General features: G+C 45.0%; 1 protein-coding gene across 6 annotated transcripts; it reads right to left on the bottom strand.

Annotated features, from left to right (window-relative positions):
- Positions 1-774: 774 nt before the first annotated feature.
- LOC120796179 (cystatin-F) lies at positions 775-9,346 on the bottom strand. 6 transcript variants are annotated; one of them, XM_040138636.1, is made up of 5 exons: positions 9,278-9,346; positions 6,758-7,188; positions 4,777-4,955; positions 3,420-3,539; positions 1,640-2,091 (listed from the first exon to the last, which is right to left on the bottom strand). In XM_040138636.1, the coding sequence occupies exons 2-5, from the start codon at positions 6,804-6,806 to the stop codon at positions 2,011-2,013; spliced, it is 429 nt and encodes a 142-aa protein (XP_039994570.1). In that variant the 5' UTR covers positions 6,807-7,188; positions 9,278-9,346; the 3' UTR covers positions 1,640-2,010. The 6 variants fall into 6 exon arrangements, with proteins under 6 accessions (XP_039994574.1, XP_039994570.1, XP_039994569.1 ...); XM_040138635.1 differs by having other exon boundaries at positions 9,216-9,328; XM_040138637.1 differs by lacking the exon at positions 9,278-9,346 and adding an exon at positions 7,362-7,396.
- Between the last annotated feature and the right edge of the window lie 5,059 nt (positions 9,347-14,405).

Here is a 14,405-nt window from a genome sequence, read left to right as displayed (position 1 = left end):
TGGACAGGCGAACAAGCAAACAGGTTAACAGGCGAAAAGGCGAACAAGCAAAGAGGCGAATAACCGACAGGTTAACAGGCGAACAAGCGAACAGGCGAACAAGCAAACAGGTAAACAGGCCGACAGGCGAACAAGCGAACAGGCGAATAAGCGAACAGGTTAACAAGCGAACAGGCGAACAAGCAAACAGGTTAACAAGCGAACAAGCAAACAGGCGAACAAGCGAACAGGCGAACAGGTGGGTGTGACCGTCACCAGCACCGTTAAACTCCATCAGGAAGAGAGGCTTTAGAGAAATCTGGAGGATGGAGGTTCTGAGGCAGCTGGTGGTCTCAGGGTTGACATAGGAAGACCAGGATCTTGGTCTCATTGTCCCAGGGAATCACCCAAACCTCAAAGTGGCACTGAAATGTCTGGAAAACACAACACAAAGGGGATTTTTCACATTAAAACCCACAAGTCCTCTGTAGGGTCTCTGGAAAAATTAATTTCAAGTTCCCCATAATTAACAGTAGTTCTCTTTTCACCTTAATTAAATCATCATTAATGGGTAAATGAATGAAATTTCAAAATAAAGGGGCTCAGAGTCCTAACACTACTGTTGCATTGTGGTATCGATTCTGGGCCGGCTTTCGTGTTCCTGCGTCAGTTTCAAGACCTTGTGAAGTCCTAAACCCTGAAAATAATTCTTTAAAAAAGATCCTAATATATTTAAATCCACTCATTTATAGATTAAAATCACATTAAATCATTATTAATCAGTAAACATCAGGATTCAGTTTCATAATGAACCACTGTTTTTATTGTTTTCATAATTACTGGAACTTTACGTGCAGACTTCTTGGGTGTTAAACATTCCTAAGGCACAAGAACTTTTTACATGTTGAAACTAAAGTCAGATTCTGGTCTCGTCTCAGGTTGAGGTTCTGTGCAGTTCAGTCCACCTGTCTGCCGTTCATCCTTCTGACCAGCAGGCGGCGTCATAGGCTGCGGTCTGCAGAAGAACCTGGGCGTCCTATAGGTACCTGGCTGTTTTATTCTGAGTGAGAAGATTTCATTTACAGACGAGATGAGATGAGAGGCTGAGAGCAGCGAATCAGACAGGCGAACAGGCGAACAAGCAAACAGGCGAACATGTGGACAGGCGAACAAGCAAACAGGTTAACAGGCGGACAGGCGAACAAGCAAACAGGTAAACAGGCGAAGAGGCGAACAAGCAAACAGGCGAAGAGGCGAACAAGCAAACAGGCGAAGAGGCGAACAACCGACAGGTTAACAGGCGAACAAGCAAACAGGTAAACAGGCGAACATGTGGACAGGCGAACAAGCAAACAGGTTAACAGGCGAAAAGGCGAACAGGCGAACAACCGACAGGTTAACAGGCGAAAAGGCGAACAAGCAAACAGGCGAAAAGGCGAACAAGCAAACAGGCGAAGAGGCGAACAACCGACAGGTTAACAGGCGAACAGGTAAACAGGCGAACATGTTAACAGGCGAACATGTGGACAGGCGAACAAGCAAACAGGTTAACAGGCGAACAAACCGACAGGTTAACAGGCGAAAAGGCGAACAAGCAAACAGGCGAAAAGGTGAACAAGCAAACAGGCGAAGAGGCGAACAAACCGACAGGTTAACAGGCGAACAGGTAAACAGGCGAACATGTTAACAGGCGAACATGTGGACAGGCGAACAAGCAAACAGGTTAACAGGCGAAAAGGCGAACAAGCAAAGAGGCGAATAACCGACAGGTTAACAGGCGAACAAGCGAACAGGCGAACAAGCAAACAGGTAAACAGGCCGACAGGCGAACAAGCGAACAGGCGAACAAGCGAACAGGTTAACAAGCGAACAGGCGAACAAGCAAACAGGTTAACAAGCGAACAAGCAAACAGGCGAACAAGCGAACAGGCGAACAGGTGGGTGTGACCGTCACCAGCACCGTTAAACTCCATCAGGAAGAGAGGCTTTAGAGAAATCTGGAGGATGGAGGTTCTGAGGCAGCTGGTGGTCTCAGGGTTGACATAGGAAGACCAGGATCTTGGTCTCATTGTCCCAGGGAATCACCCAAACCTCAAAGTGGCACTGAAATGTCTGGAAAACACAACACAAAGTGGATTTTTCACATTAAAACCCACAAGTCCTCTGTAGGGTCTCTGGAGCTCCATCGGTGTCTCGGGTCCCAGTGAGACGTGGGACATTTGGACAAAAACCAGATTCTGTAGAGAAGGTATCTTCACACAAAGAACAACCTGAGGAAACGAATCTGTTCTGCGCTCAACAACAACGACGACGATGATAACAAAATTAATAGTTATCGTATTTTTTAATCTTAATAAAAACGAACTGTCAAACAGAGGTGGAAAGTAACTAAGTACATTTACTCAATCACTACATTTCGAACTAACTGAGGCACCTGTACTTTACCTGAGTCTTTTCATGTCGCTTCATCCTTCGGCTCCACGACATTTCAGTTTTGTTCTTTACTATATTTTTCATACAAAACACATGATCGCCTTTTAAATTATGAGGCATTTGTTGCCTGATGAAATCCACTTGTAGGTTTTAGTCTAGAGCCGTTATCTTCTCCAGCCAGTGCAGATGTGCACTCAGGACACGGAGGCGTCAGGTTCATTAAAACAGCCTGAAATGCTTCTGGATCGGATCACTCGTCCTAAGAAAGGAAGGTTTTCAGGACCCAGGTAGAACCGCGATTGTCTTTATAACCCTGGAGCTCAAAGGTGCAGTTCTACAGCAGTGAAACCAGAGCTGGAAAGTAACTAAGTACATTTACTCAATCACTACATCCTAGAGTATTTCCCTGTTCCGATACTTTATACTTGTACTGCAGCATATTTATCTGGCAGCTGCAGTTACTTTTGACAAATGGTATGAAGAGATTATAAAACAGGTTGTTCTGTTGCCGACGGACAGGAAACTGATTGTCAACTATTGTGATGATTACTTGTCATTTTTCATGTAAAACTCCCAAACATTTCACGGTTCCAGCTCCTCAGTTGTGAAGGTTTGCTGCTTCTCCTTTGAATCATTTGAATCATTTTCATGTGTTTCAATGCCCTTGGTTGTAATAGTGTTGAGGTTTGGACAAAACAAACTCTGAGTCCCCGTTGAATCTTTACAAAACAAACCAAACACATGAACTGAGAAGATAAATCGGCAGATGAATCCAGAATGAATCGTTAGTTGCAGTCGTTTATTAAAGGGTGAAAAATGAGCTCTTGCTGCTCCCCCACACCTTTTAATATATTTCTCTCTTTTATCTGTTCCTGTCTTTGAGTACAATTAAAAGCGCCGTATTCAACCGATTTATTATATATATTATTTATTATTTATGTGCTTTTACCTAAATGAAGGACGGAGTCTTTACACTCGGCGGTATCAGGTTCTCGGGTCAGACTCACCTGGTGCAGACGACCTTTAGGCTGAAAGTCACACTGGGACAGGTTGTCGATGTGGTCTCGTTTACGGCAGACGGTTCTGGAAATGTCCAAATCTACGATGTATCGAATCCCTTTAACAATCTGAGACAGAAACACACACGTATGTAGATGGAGAAGTAACATCTGGAATGACTTTCACCAGGAGTGAAAAGTGTGGAAGCTGCAGGGAGGATAGATGAGAGGATGAGAAGTGACGCTGTTTTTGTGGCGACGTTTCACATGGACAGAGAAACATCTGACTCGAACGTTGGTGTTAACATAAAAATCGTCATTCCGACCCAGTACGTCCATCTTGATTCAGTATCAGAGTTTTAATGTAGTAAATCTCCACGTTTTGACGTAGTATCAGATGGAGGTCCAGGACGTTTAGCCTAGCTTAGCACAAAGACTGGTAGCAGAGGGAAACTGTTAGCATAGCTCCACCGTCTAACGAGCCTGTGTGGTTTGAGAGGAGGAATGTAAAAAGGAGATGGAGCGAACTGCCTGTAGCTCACCCAGCTATGATGCGATGAAGCTATTTGATTGGATTACTGGATTGTAATCGGCCTGTATTAAGGAAGATTTAATTCTCTCTTTTTAAACGTATTTCATTATCTCTTAAAATGTTTTAGGAAACGTTTTTACCAAATAACATTAAAGCTGTTCGTTACTTGTAGCCTACCTTTAAAAATGTCCTTCATTTTTCTGAGGCAACAGTTCAGGTTTGGCTTTAATGATATTTTCTCATTTTTAAGGTTTTTTTTTTTTTTTAAACTTCTTGTAAATCAGTTAATCCACGGTAATTTAGGAGAAACATCAGCCGTGATCCTGCAGAATATTTAGAGGAACTCATTAACTAACTCCATCGGGGATAAATCCTTGGTTTGTACTTTGACTGAAAAGTTAAGATCATTTAAAGCACAAATTCAGAGGTGCATTCAATGGTAATTCGTAAATCTTTTTTTTACCCTTACAGTTGAAATTAAAGTGTTTTTTTTTGGGTTTTAGGGGATAAAGTTCCTTCAATTTTACCAAACAGCATTAAAGTCATCCATGCATTTTTATCTCAACTGAAAAGTTCATTAGGATCCTTGTCAGGTATAAATTCATGGATGTCTTTCACGCTATAAAAAGGATATTTACCTCTTCAGACCTTCTTTTATTACATTCCAGTACGTAACCCATTAATACTACCTTAAAGGCATCAATGGGTAAATTAAGGCTATTTAAAAAGGTAAATACTGAGGACTAGGGGTTTTCCATTGAGCTGCTCCAGACCTTTGACCCCCCACACACACACGAGTGTAGAATGAGTGAGTTCGTTCCAGGTGTGTCTCACCTGTCGCTGCGCCCTGCGGATGGCGGAGGGTTTGAAAAGGAAGGCATCGTTCGATCGGTCGTTGAAGGAGCGGGTGGCGGCGAGGACGACCTGCTGGAGGCCGCGGTCGGTCCTGCTGATGTTGAACGGAGAGCCGGGCATGGAGTAGCCATAGTGGCCGCCGGCTGCCGAGCTCACCCCTGGAGGAGAAGGATGACGATCAATAAAGCTTGTTCAAAGGGATTTTTACTTTGCAGGACATTTGTGTTCGTGGCCTGAGGATCGGTCGACGACGTCATCAGCTGCCGGTCAGATTTTAACCAGAATAAATCGATCATCAGACTGAGGTGCTGATGAACTCTGCGGCCTGTAGGGGGCGCTGGCAGGACTTAAACCGTTGACAGAAAAGGGTCTTTGAGTATTTTTATTTCTGACACTTGTCTGATATTTTCTTCAGTGCTTTTTATGTCGTTCAAGCATTTTTACTAATAAACTAAAAATATCGTGTTTCAGGCTTTTGCAGATTCTGAATAAAGACAAATGAAAAGAGTCAAAGTGTAGAAGTTTTCAGAAAACTGCCCCGGGACATGAACTGCACGGTTGGTTACAGAAATGAGACCAAATATGGACTAAACCCATTTGTCTGGGGAACTGGAACTTTGAGCAACCACCAGAAGGAGAAGCAGCTTGTGTCCTCATTAGGCTTCCTGCTGCTGTGTTTAAGGACGCTCTGAAATCTGACAATCCTCTGCTTTTTCTGCAAAAACCCAATTCTCATTCATGTTTTCACAGTGTCTGTGTTTCCTGAGGTCAGAGCTCGTTATGAGGCGTGTTTCCACACACGTTTTTATGCTCGTGGAATGGAAACACAGCAAATTCAGAATAATCGCTGACGTCTGCGAAGCGTGAAGAGAGGGAACCATCAGGTCAGTGAGGAGCCGTGAGGAGGCTGGAACCTTCCTCGCATCAACACATGGAACCAGCAGAAACGTCAGGTTCCATCACCTTCTCCACACGGTTTCCCAGAGTCTGAGCTCCGACTGCAGCTCTTCTAACGACCTCGTCTCGCCGCGTCCTCTTCTTCTGTGGTGGTTTAACGGCAGCGACCGGAGAATCAACTCCACCAGCTGTCGATCAGCTCACGTTCACGCAGCAGCAGTGGAGGGAGACCAGACTTCGCCAGACGATTTTCTGGAAATTCGGTTAAAGTTTGTGCTAAATTTGGAGGAAACTGTTCTGCTTTTAGAAAAGTCTTGATAATGTGACCTATCAGGTGAAAAAGGACTAAACGCTGAGGGATTGTCTCTCTGCAGGAGGACAGAAGACAGGACACACAGTCAGAACCTTACACGTGGTTATTTTCTGTCATTTTAGACCCTGGAGACCAAGGATGAGACTGGTGTTTTTCTAGAGTTCTCTCGCTCTCTTACTCTTTTCTTTTCACACATATTTCCTGTGAAGAGAAATGTGATTCTGTTGTCGGCTCATTCACCGATTGAGGCCGGTTTTGTTCACCACCGCCACTAAACAGCCGCAGGTTTCAACGTTTACCGTGCCGCCTTGTCGTTGAAAACGATTGTTGCAGAGTTTTTAGGCTCCCGTGTGTGAGTTTGTTGATGGTTTTGAGAACACAGGACCTTTCGGAGCTTCGGCTGTTTTGCAGAATCGGCCCGTTTCTGAAAAAAAGCATCAAACTATCGAGCAAAAGTGTCAAACTCTGCGACGCTGCCTCACCTCAGCTGGTACTGGAGATTTCTTTGTTTGACTGGTGGCGGCTGAGGCCTCTCCCCACAGCATTTTGTGCTCAGTGTTAAACATTGAAACTCAAGTGAAAGCAGCTTTTTAAAGAAGAACATTTGAAAAGCAGCTTGAAACAACTGTCACATGGACGGAGGGAAACCCTGAGACCTCATCAGCTTCAGGACAGAACATGCAGACATTCCCCACATCACAGCAAGTTAAACCAGATTAAACTCATGAAGGAAACAGGAAGTCCTCTTACCCAGGGCGACGAGCAAAGAGACCAGCAGCGGCGTCTTCGGTCCCATCATTCACTCTGCTTGTTTGTCTCTGTGAGGACGTGCCTGTGTTTCCTGTGAGGCGGCCACACTCTGACCACAGATCAGCTCTGTTCTTAAAGAACACTTTTGCAAACTACACTCAGCTGCAGGAACAATCGCTTCACTTCTTCAGACGTGGGAAATGCGTGATGTCACTTCCTGTCAGTGGCATAACTGCCCGTACCTGTGCGGGGACTGAAATCCTCCTGAGTCCTGTTCACCGTGCGGCAGCCGGGTTTCCGCTGCAGGCTCCAGGTTCAAACCGTCGAACTGTTGAGGACTCTAGGTCTGGTCTCACCTCCTGCTCTGCAGTCAGCTCTGTCACAGCTGATCAGTGATCAGTTAATGGAGGCTCCACCTCCTCGTTTCAACACTGGAAACAGAGAAGAGCTGATCAGAAAACCGGGATCCACAGTTCTCCATCCTGCAAGAACGACCCCACACAAGAGTCGGAAGAACGGCGTCAGAGTAAAACAGCTGCTGTCTGAGTTTAAGCAGTCAGACGCATTCATCGGCCACTTCCTCCTACTCACAGCCAACTCTCACCTGATCACATGATCCGTCAGAGAAGGAACAGCCAATCAGAGAGAGAGATGGACCCTACACCTGCCATATTGTTCATTCTTTAAAAAAAATCCCTACACTTTATTCAGTGGAATTATCATTTTAAAAAAGTTCATGTTCTCGGTGTGAAATCTTTAAATCTGCAGGAATAACTAAAAACAGTCTGATATATTTTCAATGTGTAAATATAGAAACAGGGACGAATTAATGGGAAATTGTCTGAAGCGAGAGACGTTCTGCTGCCGGTGGACGAGGTTCCTCAGAGAAACCAGATCTCGAGGAGAATCTAGTTCCACGCTGACGAGAGCAGACGTGAAGACGATCCGAGACCGGATCGCGTCAGGGCCACGTTTATTCTGCTGCTTTGTTTGTTTGCAGCTGATAAATGACATAATATTATTATAAGAGATTTCTATTGTTGTGACTGTGATCGGACAGAAAACGTGGTCGTGCTCAGGTGTCTCTGTGCTGCAGTCGTGGAGGATCTACTCTGAACTTTTTACCGATTTTACTTGAGCGCGTGACACTGCGCGGCCGGACTCTGGTCCAGAAAGCGAAATAGATTCCGAGGTGCATCTCGTGAACCTTCAACTGGCCGACATACGGTTCGCAGACAGAGCGGGACGCACTGTCACAGTTTCTGACCGCGGTAGAACAACGAGGACGCGAGGGGGGTTCGCGGCCGGGAAGAGGAGGAGGAGCGAGGCAGCGTGGCGGGAGGGCTGGGAGGAGAAACCGAGGAAGAGGCGGCCGAGGCCGAGGCCATCGGCGGGAGGGCCGGGAGAACCCCCACGTCCTCAGCGCAAACGTTTCCTAGAGTCAAAATACACTGTACTGGAACACACACACACTCACACATATGCAGGCATATATACATATATACATACAGTTCAGTGTACATACACAGGGACATATTTTTAAATCTTACTCCCTCTCGTGTTTTACGTGACTGTATTTTTCCCACATGGGCCTGAGAGACGACCTCACGGTTGGGGGGGTCACAGGACCTCTTTTCACACCAGGAGGGGGCTCCCTGCACCAGGCTCATGGCACATAGTGCCAACAGACGAAGGGAGGTACAGAAGACAGCGATGTCTTTGAGAACCTGGTAGCATCTCAGCTGTGCACGGGGCCCTGACTAGGCACCTTTTGACAGGACTAGCGACGGAGCGAAGGAGCCACGGTAGCAGTGTGTCAGGGCCGTACAGCGACGGTACGACACGGTGACATACGGTACAGTAAGTGTGACCTGTACACGTTGGCTGTGGCTGCAGAAATCACTGCGTGTGCTGCTGTTTCAGAGCATGTGGTGTTCACTTGTACTCCCATTATTGGGCCTCTTCAGGGCCGATGGGACGGGGCTGATTGGAGACCATTTACCAAAGCATGTGGTCGTTAGGAATAATGGGGGTTTCCGTCACTCACACGCCATCAGGCAATCGGCTTGTGACCGACTGCAGGATGCCGATGGAATCCCTCCCGCCCTATTCCCCTTTCCTCAGCCCAGCTGAGGAGCTCTACTCGGCACGGAGGCGGAAGGTTTACGATGGCCGGCCAGGTACTCGGACGACCCTGCTGGCTGCCACGGGGAAGGCACGTGCGGGGGAGAATCTGGAACGTCAGGAGGTGCAGAAACACTGCCCGATGACTCCCCGCACAGCGCTGCACGTACGCGTTCTGTCCCAGGGATATGCTCCATGTTCACATTTCTAACTTTAGATTCTCTTCCTTTGTGCTATGCAGTGCTGTAAAACTCTCGCGTCTTTTTCTTTTCTTTGTAAAACTGTCCCCACTTTTACGGTGTGGACTCAGAGACAGAAGTGGACAAACGCTCACTATTCATGCATCTCTGAATCGCTCCTCCACGTCAAAAACCACAATGCATCAGGGTTGATTACCCGCCGGCGCCTCCACACCCATCTCAGCTCTGCCGCTGCAACAGCTGCCGCTTATCCTGCCGATCTTTATCTTCAAACTGAGCGCGCTCAGTACGACGATGAGTCAGAGCTGCCTGACCCCGAGTGACCTCGAACCCTCCACGGAGACAAAACTGGGTTTGTCTGCTCTGTTTCATCTGATGGTAAATTCCTGATGTGACGCTACTGAAGGAAACACATCACAGTGTGGTGTCACAAGACCCCCCCCCCGTCAGGAAATGAAACATAACCAACAGGAAAGGAATCTGAAAACAAACATAATGCTCACAAATGAATGAAATGTACAATACAATTATAACAAATATGCACAAATAATTAAAAAAATAGATGCAGATTAATCTATGTAGTCTGGGATTAATAAACTGTATGGTCAGATGATGAAAAATATGGATTATTATTGAAAAACATGAATAAAATGCAGACTTGGATTAGTAAAAAACAATAACAATCAAAAATACATACGTCTCAATGACCCGTATACTCGGAATAGTACCTGATATACTTGATGAGAAATAAGCACAAAAATATAAAAACATACAGCTGCATTAATAAACTGTGCAAATGCGTGAATGAAAAAAAAACCAACCGAATAAAAAAAATGTATACTTAGATTAGAAATAACGTGTGTGCGATAACAAACAGCATAAATGGACAAAAAAATATGCACGGATTAATAAACTGTACACACAGAATATGCAAAATACACACAAATAATCAAATAATAATCAATGCAGTGGTATTAATGCACAATTAATGAAAAACACACCTGAATTATTAATCAACTGTGTTTAGATAAGTCTAAGCATACACATTGATTATTCATACAAACAGATCATAAGAAATACATGCGATTGATTAAAAAATATTCACAGGATAATAAACGTGTGCACTATTAAAAACATCTGCATGGACTGATAATGCGAAACAACAAATGATAAAAAATAAAGGAGATTTAGGAAAAAATGCTCTGATTAATAAAATGCGTCTTTGAGGAATTGCAGTGTCCTGCAGTGTTGCCTTAACCTTTACGTCGGTCATTGTTATCACCGCAGGACCCACAGCGCGTTCTGCTCCTCTGCTCTGTTGTTTTTGTGTTGCGGGATGCTGTGTTGCCTCCCTTGTCACCATGGTGACGGGGGGTTTGCAGCATTCGGTCTCGTCATCTGTCGATGCCCTGAAAGGTCAGAGGTCGTCCGTCCGACGGGGAACGAACATCCTGCTGCTCCGCTGGAGACAGATTTAATATTCAGACACTTTTTATTAACAGATCTTCATCAACAAAACCTGTGATTCTACAGAGCTGCTCCTGAAGGGCCTCCACACAGGACTACGGTACCCAGAATGCCCCGCTGGAGGAGGAGAGCCAGAAGGAGGAAAGCGGAGAGGTTGAAGGAGGTGAAGGAATGATGGAGAGAGGGATTCAGTGTCTGTTCACACACAAGGATCAGGTTTCTTCATGTGCGTTGCTTCGCTGCGTTCGTCGTCTCTGTCTAGTTATTTGGACTCTGGTGACCACGTTTCCCCTTCGAGCTCGTTACAGTTTGAGATGTTGACGTCAGCTGCTGCTGTGAAAACAGAGCTCAGCCGGAGACGTTCCTCCTATTCCTGTTCCTGCCTTTTGGTTTTCACAGCAGAGGCTCTGCTAAATGTTTTCGCTCAGTCGTGATTGAGGAGCTTCCTGTGTTCCTCGTGTTCTCTGAGCCTGCAGACGTGTCGGCTTTTTCAGCAACTGCTCTGATTATCAGTAAATCTCTTCAGCTATTTATTTAGAAAAAGGGGCAACGGTTTTCTGGTCGTTCAATTATCGGGACTTATGCTTTATGTCATTTTTTAGCTGTATCAGGGTTTTGGACCCAAACAACTGGTAAATGTATGAATTCTGCATATTCCTCATCAACCGCGCCTACAGTTTACTTTTCCGAGCTACTCTTTTAATCGTATGTGGATATTTTTGATTAACTGTGATGATCTTCTCATGATAATCAGACAAACATCCTATTGATCGGTGCTGCAGGGTTTTTTTATGAATATTTTTGTAGTCCAACTATGCTTTTTGTTATTGCAAACATATTATTTTCAATAATTCCGCACATTATTAATAATCTAAGTGATCATTTTATTATTCCACTTTAATTTATTATTACTCGCATATTTTTGATCATTTATCATTTATTTATTCTTCCTGGGTATTTGATGAGATCAAAATAAGATATCATCTTATGTTTTAATTTTCATTTTAGGTATTTGTTGTAATTAAATTATTTTAACTCGTTTTATATTCTATGTTTTGAACGTTTATTGCTTTTATTCTTAGGGTTAGCGCTTTACAGTAAAAACGAACTTTGTTTTGAAAGGTAGATACAGTCATTATTATTATCTGTGACCACGAGACTCCTTCGAGACGCCTTAACCCTTCTGTAGTTTCCATGTGCAGATAAATGAAAATAATAAAATAAAAATCACCTCTCACCCCTGTGATCTGTGTACAGTCATAACTGTGTTTAAATGACACATAAAACACATTGAACATTAAAGGATCCTGATCTGATCATTAAGACACAAACACAGACGTTTCAGTGGAAATACAACATTTAATTTTTATTAGCAAGCACTTGAAATTCAGAGGTTGTTTAAAAAAAAAACCAAGAAAAACAACCAATCACAGAGTAGCTCTGTTTGTTTTGCAGCTGGGCAAGAAGTGTGTGTGTGTGGATTTGTTTTGGTGCTAGGCACCAACACAGTTTCCCCCTGGTTCCAGTCTTTGTGCTAAGCTAGGCTAAACACGTGCTCTGAGCTGGACACTGATGAAACTGATATCCATCTGCAGCAAACAGAAATGTCTCTCAGTCCTTTAAGTCTGAGTGACAGTAGAAGGAAAGCTCCACCGTTAAACATCACGTATCAAACTGTGGTTCGGTGAAATTTCCCTGCGACACAGACGTTAACACTGGAGCTGAGACGGTGTTTGTCCGGTTCCGCCAGCGTCTCCGATTTTCTGTCGTCGCCTGTTTTATGTCACAGTAACTGAATCTCTTTGGGTTCTGGACCAAATGAGACATTTGAAGACGTCAGAACTGGGCTCTGGAGAACCTTTTTGGACCTTTTATACCGAAAACAACTGATGGATTAACGGGGAAACTAATCAAGAATAGCTGTCAGTTGCAGCCCTAGTCGGCACATTCAGTAGGTGTGCAGGTGTGGCTGACATCACAGCCCAGGTGTGTCTGCAGACAGGTCTGACCGATGGCGCTTGCAGCCCTTTAGCCCAGAGTTTATAAGTTAAGCTGCCAAGAATGAGATCAAGACCGAACTCTCGTTTCTCAGAACGGGTTTATCAAACGCATTCATTTTGACATTTTCAGTCAGACAGCGACTGTCCTCCGAAACATCCAAGAAGGTCCAGGATCAGAGGCTCTCGGTCTCAGACCGGCCAATCACATCCAGCAACACTCACAACTGTTTTTGGCAACGTCCAAAATGTGTTTGTAGCATAAATATCGAGCCCGACTCCGGTGTGTGGCTGAGGTTCAGGGAGGGTGGTGTCACAATACAGGTAAATAAAGTAAACACATCCCGTGTCATGCTTAAACCAGACCCCCACCTTCCCTGAACCTTGAGGGGTCATTTGGGTCAAACAACACGTGGTTTTAGTGGTTCAGAGTAACTGAGAAATAAGTATAATTCTGGATTCATTCATGACATAGAAAATCGATGGCTGGACGGGTCTCAATGTGTTGGACAGCCCCCCCCCCATGTGAAGAGAAAGCAACAACACATGTCCAGAGTCTTTGGTAATGACAGCAGCCAGGTGGGGCTGACGACCTGCTGCCTCGCTGCCATTCGATTGGCTGTTTGCTGAGTCCTGTTGTTGTCACCAGTTAGTATTTCTCTTAAAGAAGAGCAGCTGTGGATTATCTTCTACTGCACAGGTGAGAAAGTCTGACTTTCGAGGCGAAACTGAGAATAAACTCCTCAGCGTCACCATCTGCGGGATATTGTTCTAAACCAAACCTGGTGAAAAAAATCCCAGGTTTAACGTGGAGCGGTTCTCCAGGCGAACATGGCCGACTGCAGCCTGTCAAAGAAGGAGCGCCTTGCCTCCTGTGTGTTACTGGGAGGAGGCGGTACCTGGTCAGGAACAGGTTTCAGGATCTCTTTCATGAGATCTCTTTTCAGCATCTTTCTGAGAGGATCACCAGACTCCCAGCACATAAAACTGACCTGAGAACAGGTATGCGCTCAGTCAGATTCTCACCTGGGGTGTAACTGTGCTTAATCCCAAACTGTGAAATTGTGTAATTTTCTGGTTTTGCCACTTCCTCCCACATTTTGCACCAGTTTTCTGCCTGTTCCCTTATTTTATTGCACCGTTATAAAACCTCAGCGGGTCCTTTAGCAAGAAAGGATGGACTCAGTTCCACTGTTTAGCAACTAGAAACATGCACCTCGTGTCTGGAGAATGGAGACGCCATCTATTGGTCGGTCTGGAGGCAGAGAGAACCTGATTGGCTGGTCCGGAGGACACGTAGCTTGTGCTTCGGTTAGCTTAGCATCAAGCTAATTTAGGGGAACGTGACCGCGGTCGGCGAGCGAGACTGGAGCCTTTAAGCCAGCTTCCTGTCCGTGCTCCGCCCTGTAAACATTAAGCCTCCGTCAAACATCAGCTGATCACCTGACACCCTGGGGAGCGGTGTTAGCGTTTGTATCCATCACCCCGTGGTCCCGGGCGGGCGGGGTAGAGAAATATTGCACTGGGTGTATTAAACAGATATGTGATCGGGGTCTGATGATGATGATTGTGATCAGATCTGGAGCTGCAATTATTCTTCTGTTGGGTTTTACTGCCGCGATGGATTCAGACAGTAGAAAATAAAAACCAAAGGGATTTAAAGGGGACAGAAGGCGATGAAGTTCTTTCTCAAAAATGATCGTTTTGGATAGAAATGAACTGAAACCAGTGTGTGTCTGGAAGGAATGAACGATGGTTCGGAGCCTGCAGGAAAGAAAAGTAAACAGTTATTTTTATTAATGGTTTGTTGCTTTTAAATCCAACAGGACAAATGTTTGGCAGGTGTTTTTCTGAGGCTGG

The sequence above is a fragment of the Xiphias gladius genome, chromosome 11 (assembly GCF_016859285.1).
Source record: "Xiphias gladius isolate SHS-SW01 ecotype Sanya breed wild chromosome 11, ASM1685928v1, whole genome shotgun sequence".
Taxonomy (NCBI): domain Eukaryota; kingdom Metazoa; phylum Chordata; class Actinopteri; order Istiophoriformes; family Xiphiidae; genus Xiphias; species Xiphias gladius.
Note: the sequence above shows the minus strand (reverse complement) of the source record. Positions and strands in the feature narration are given on the sequence as shown.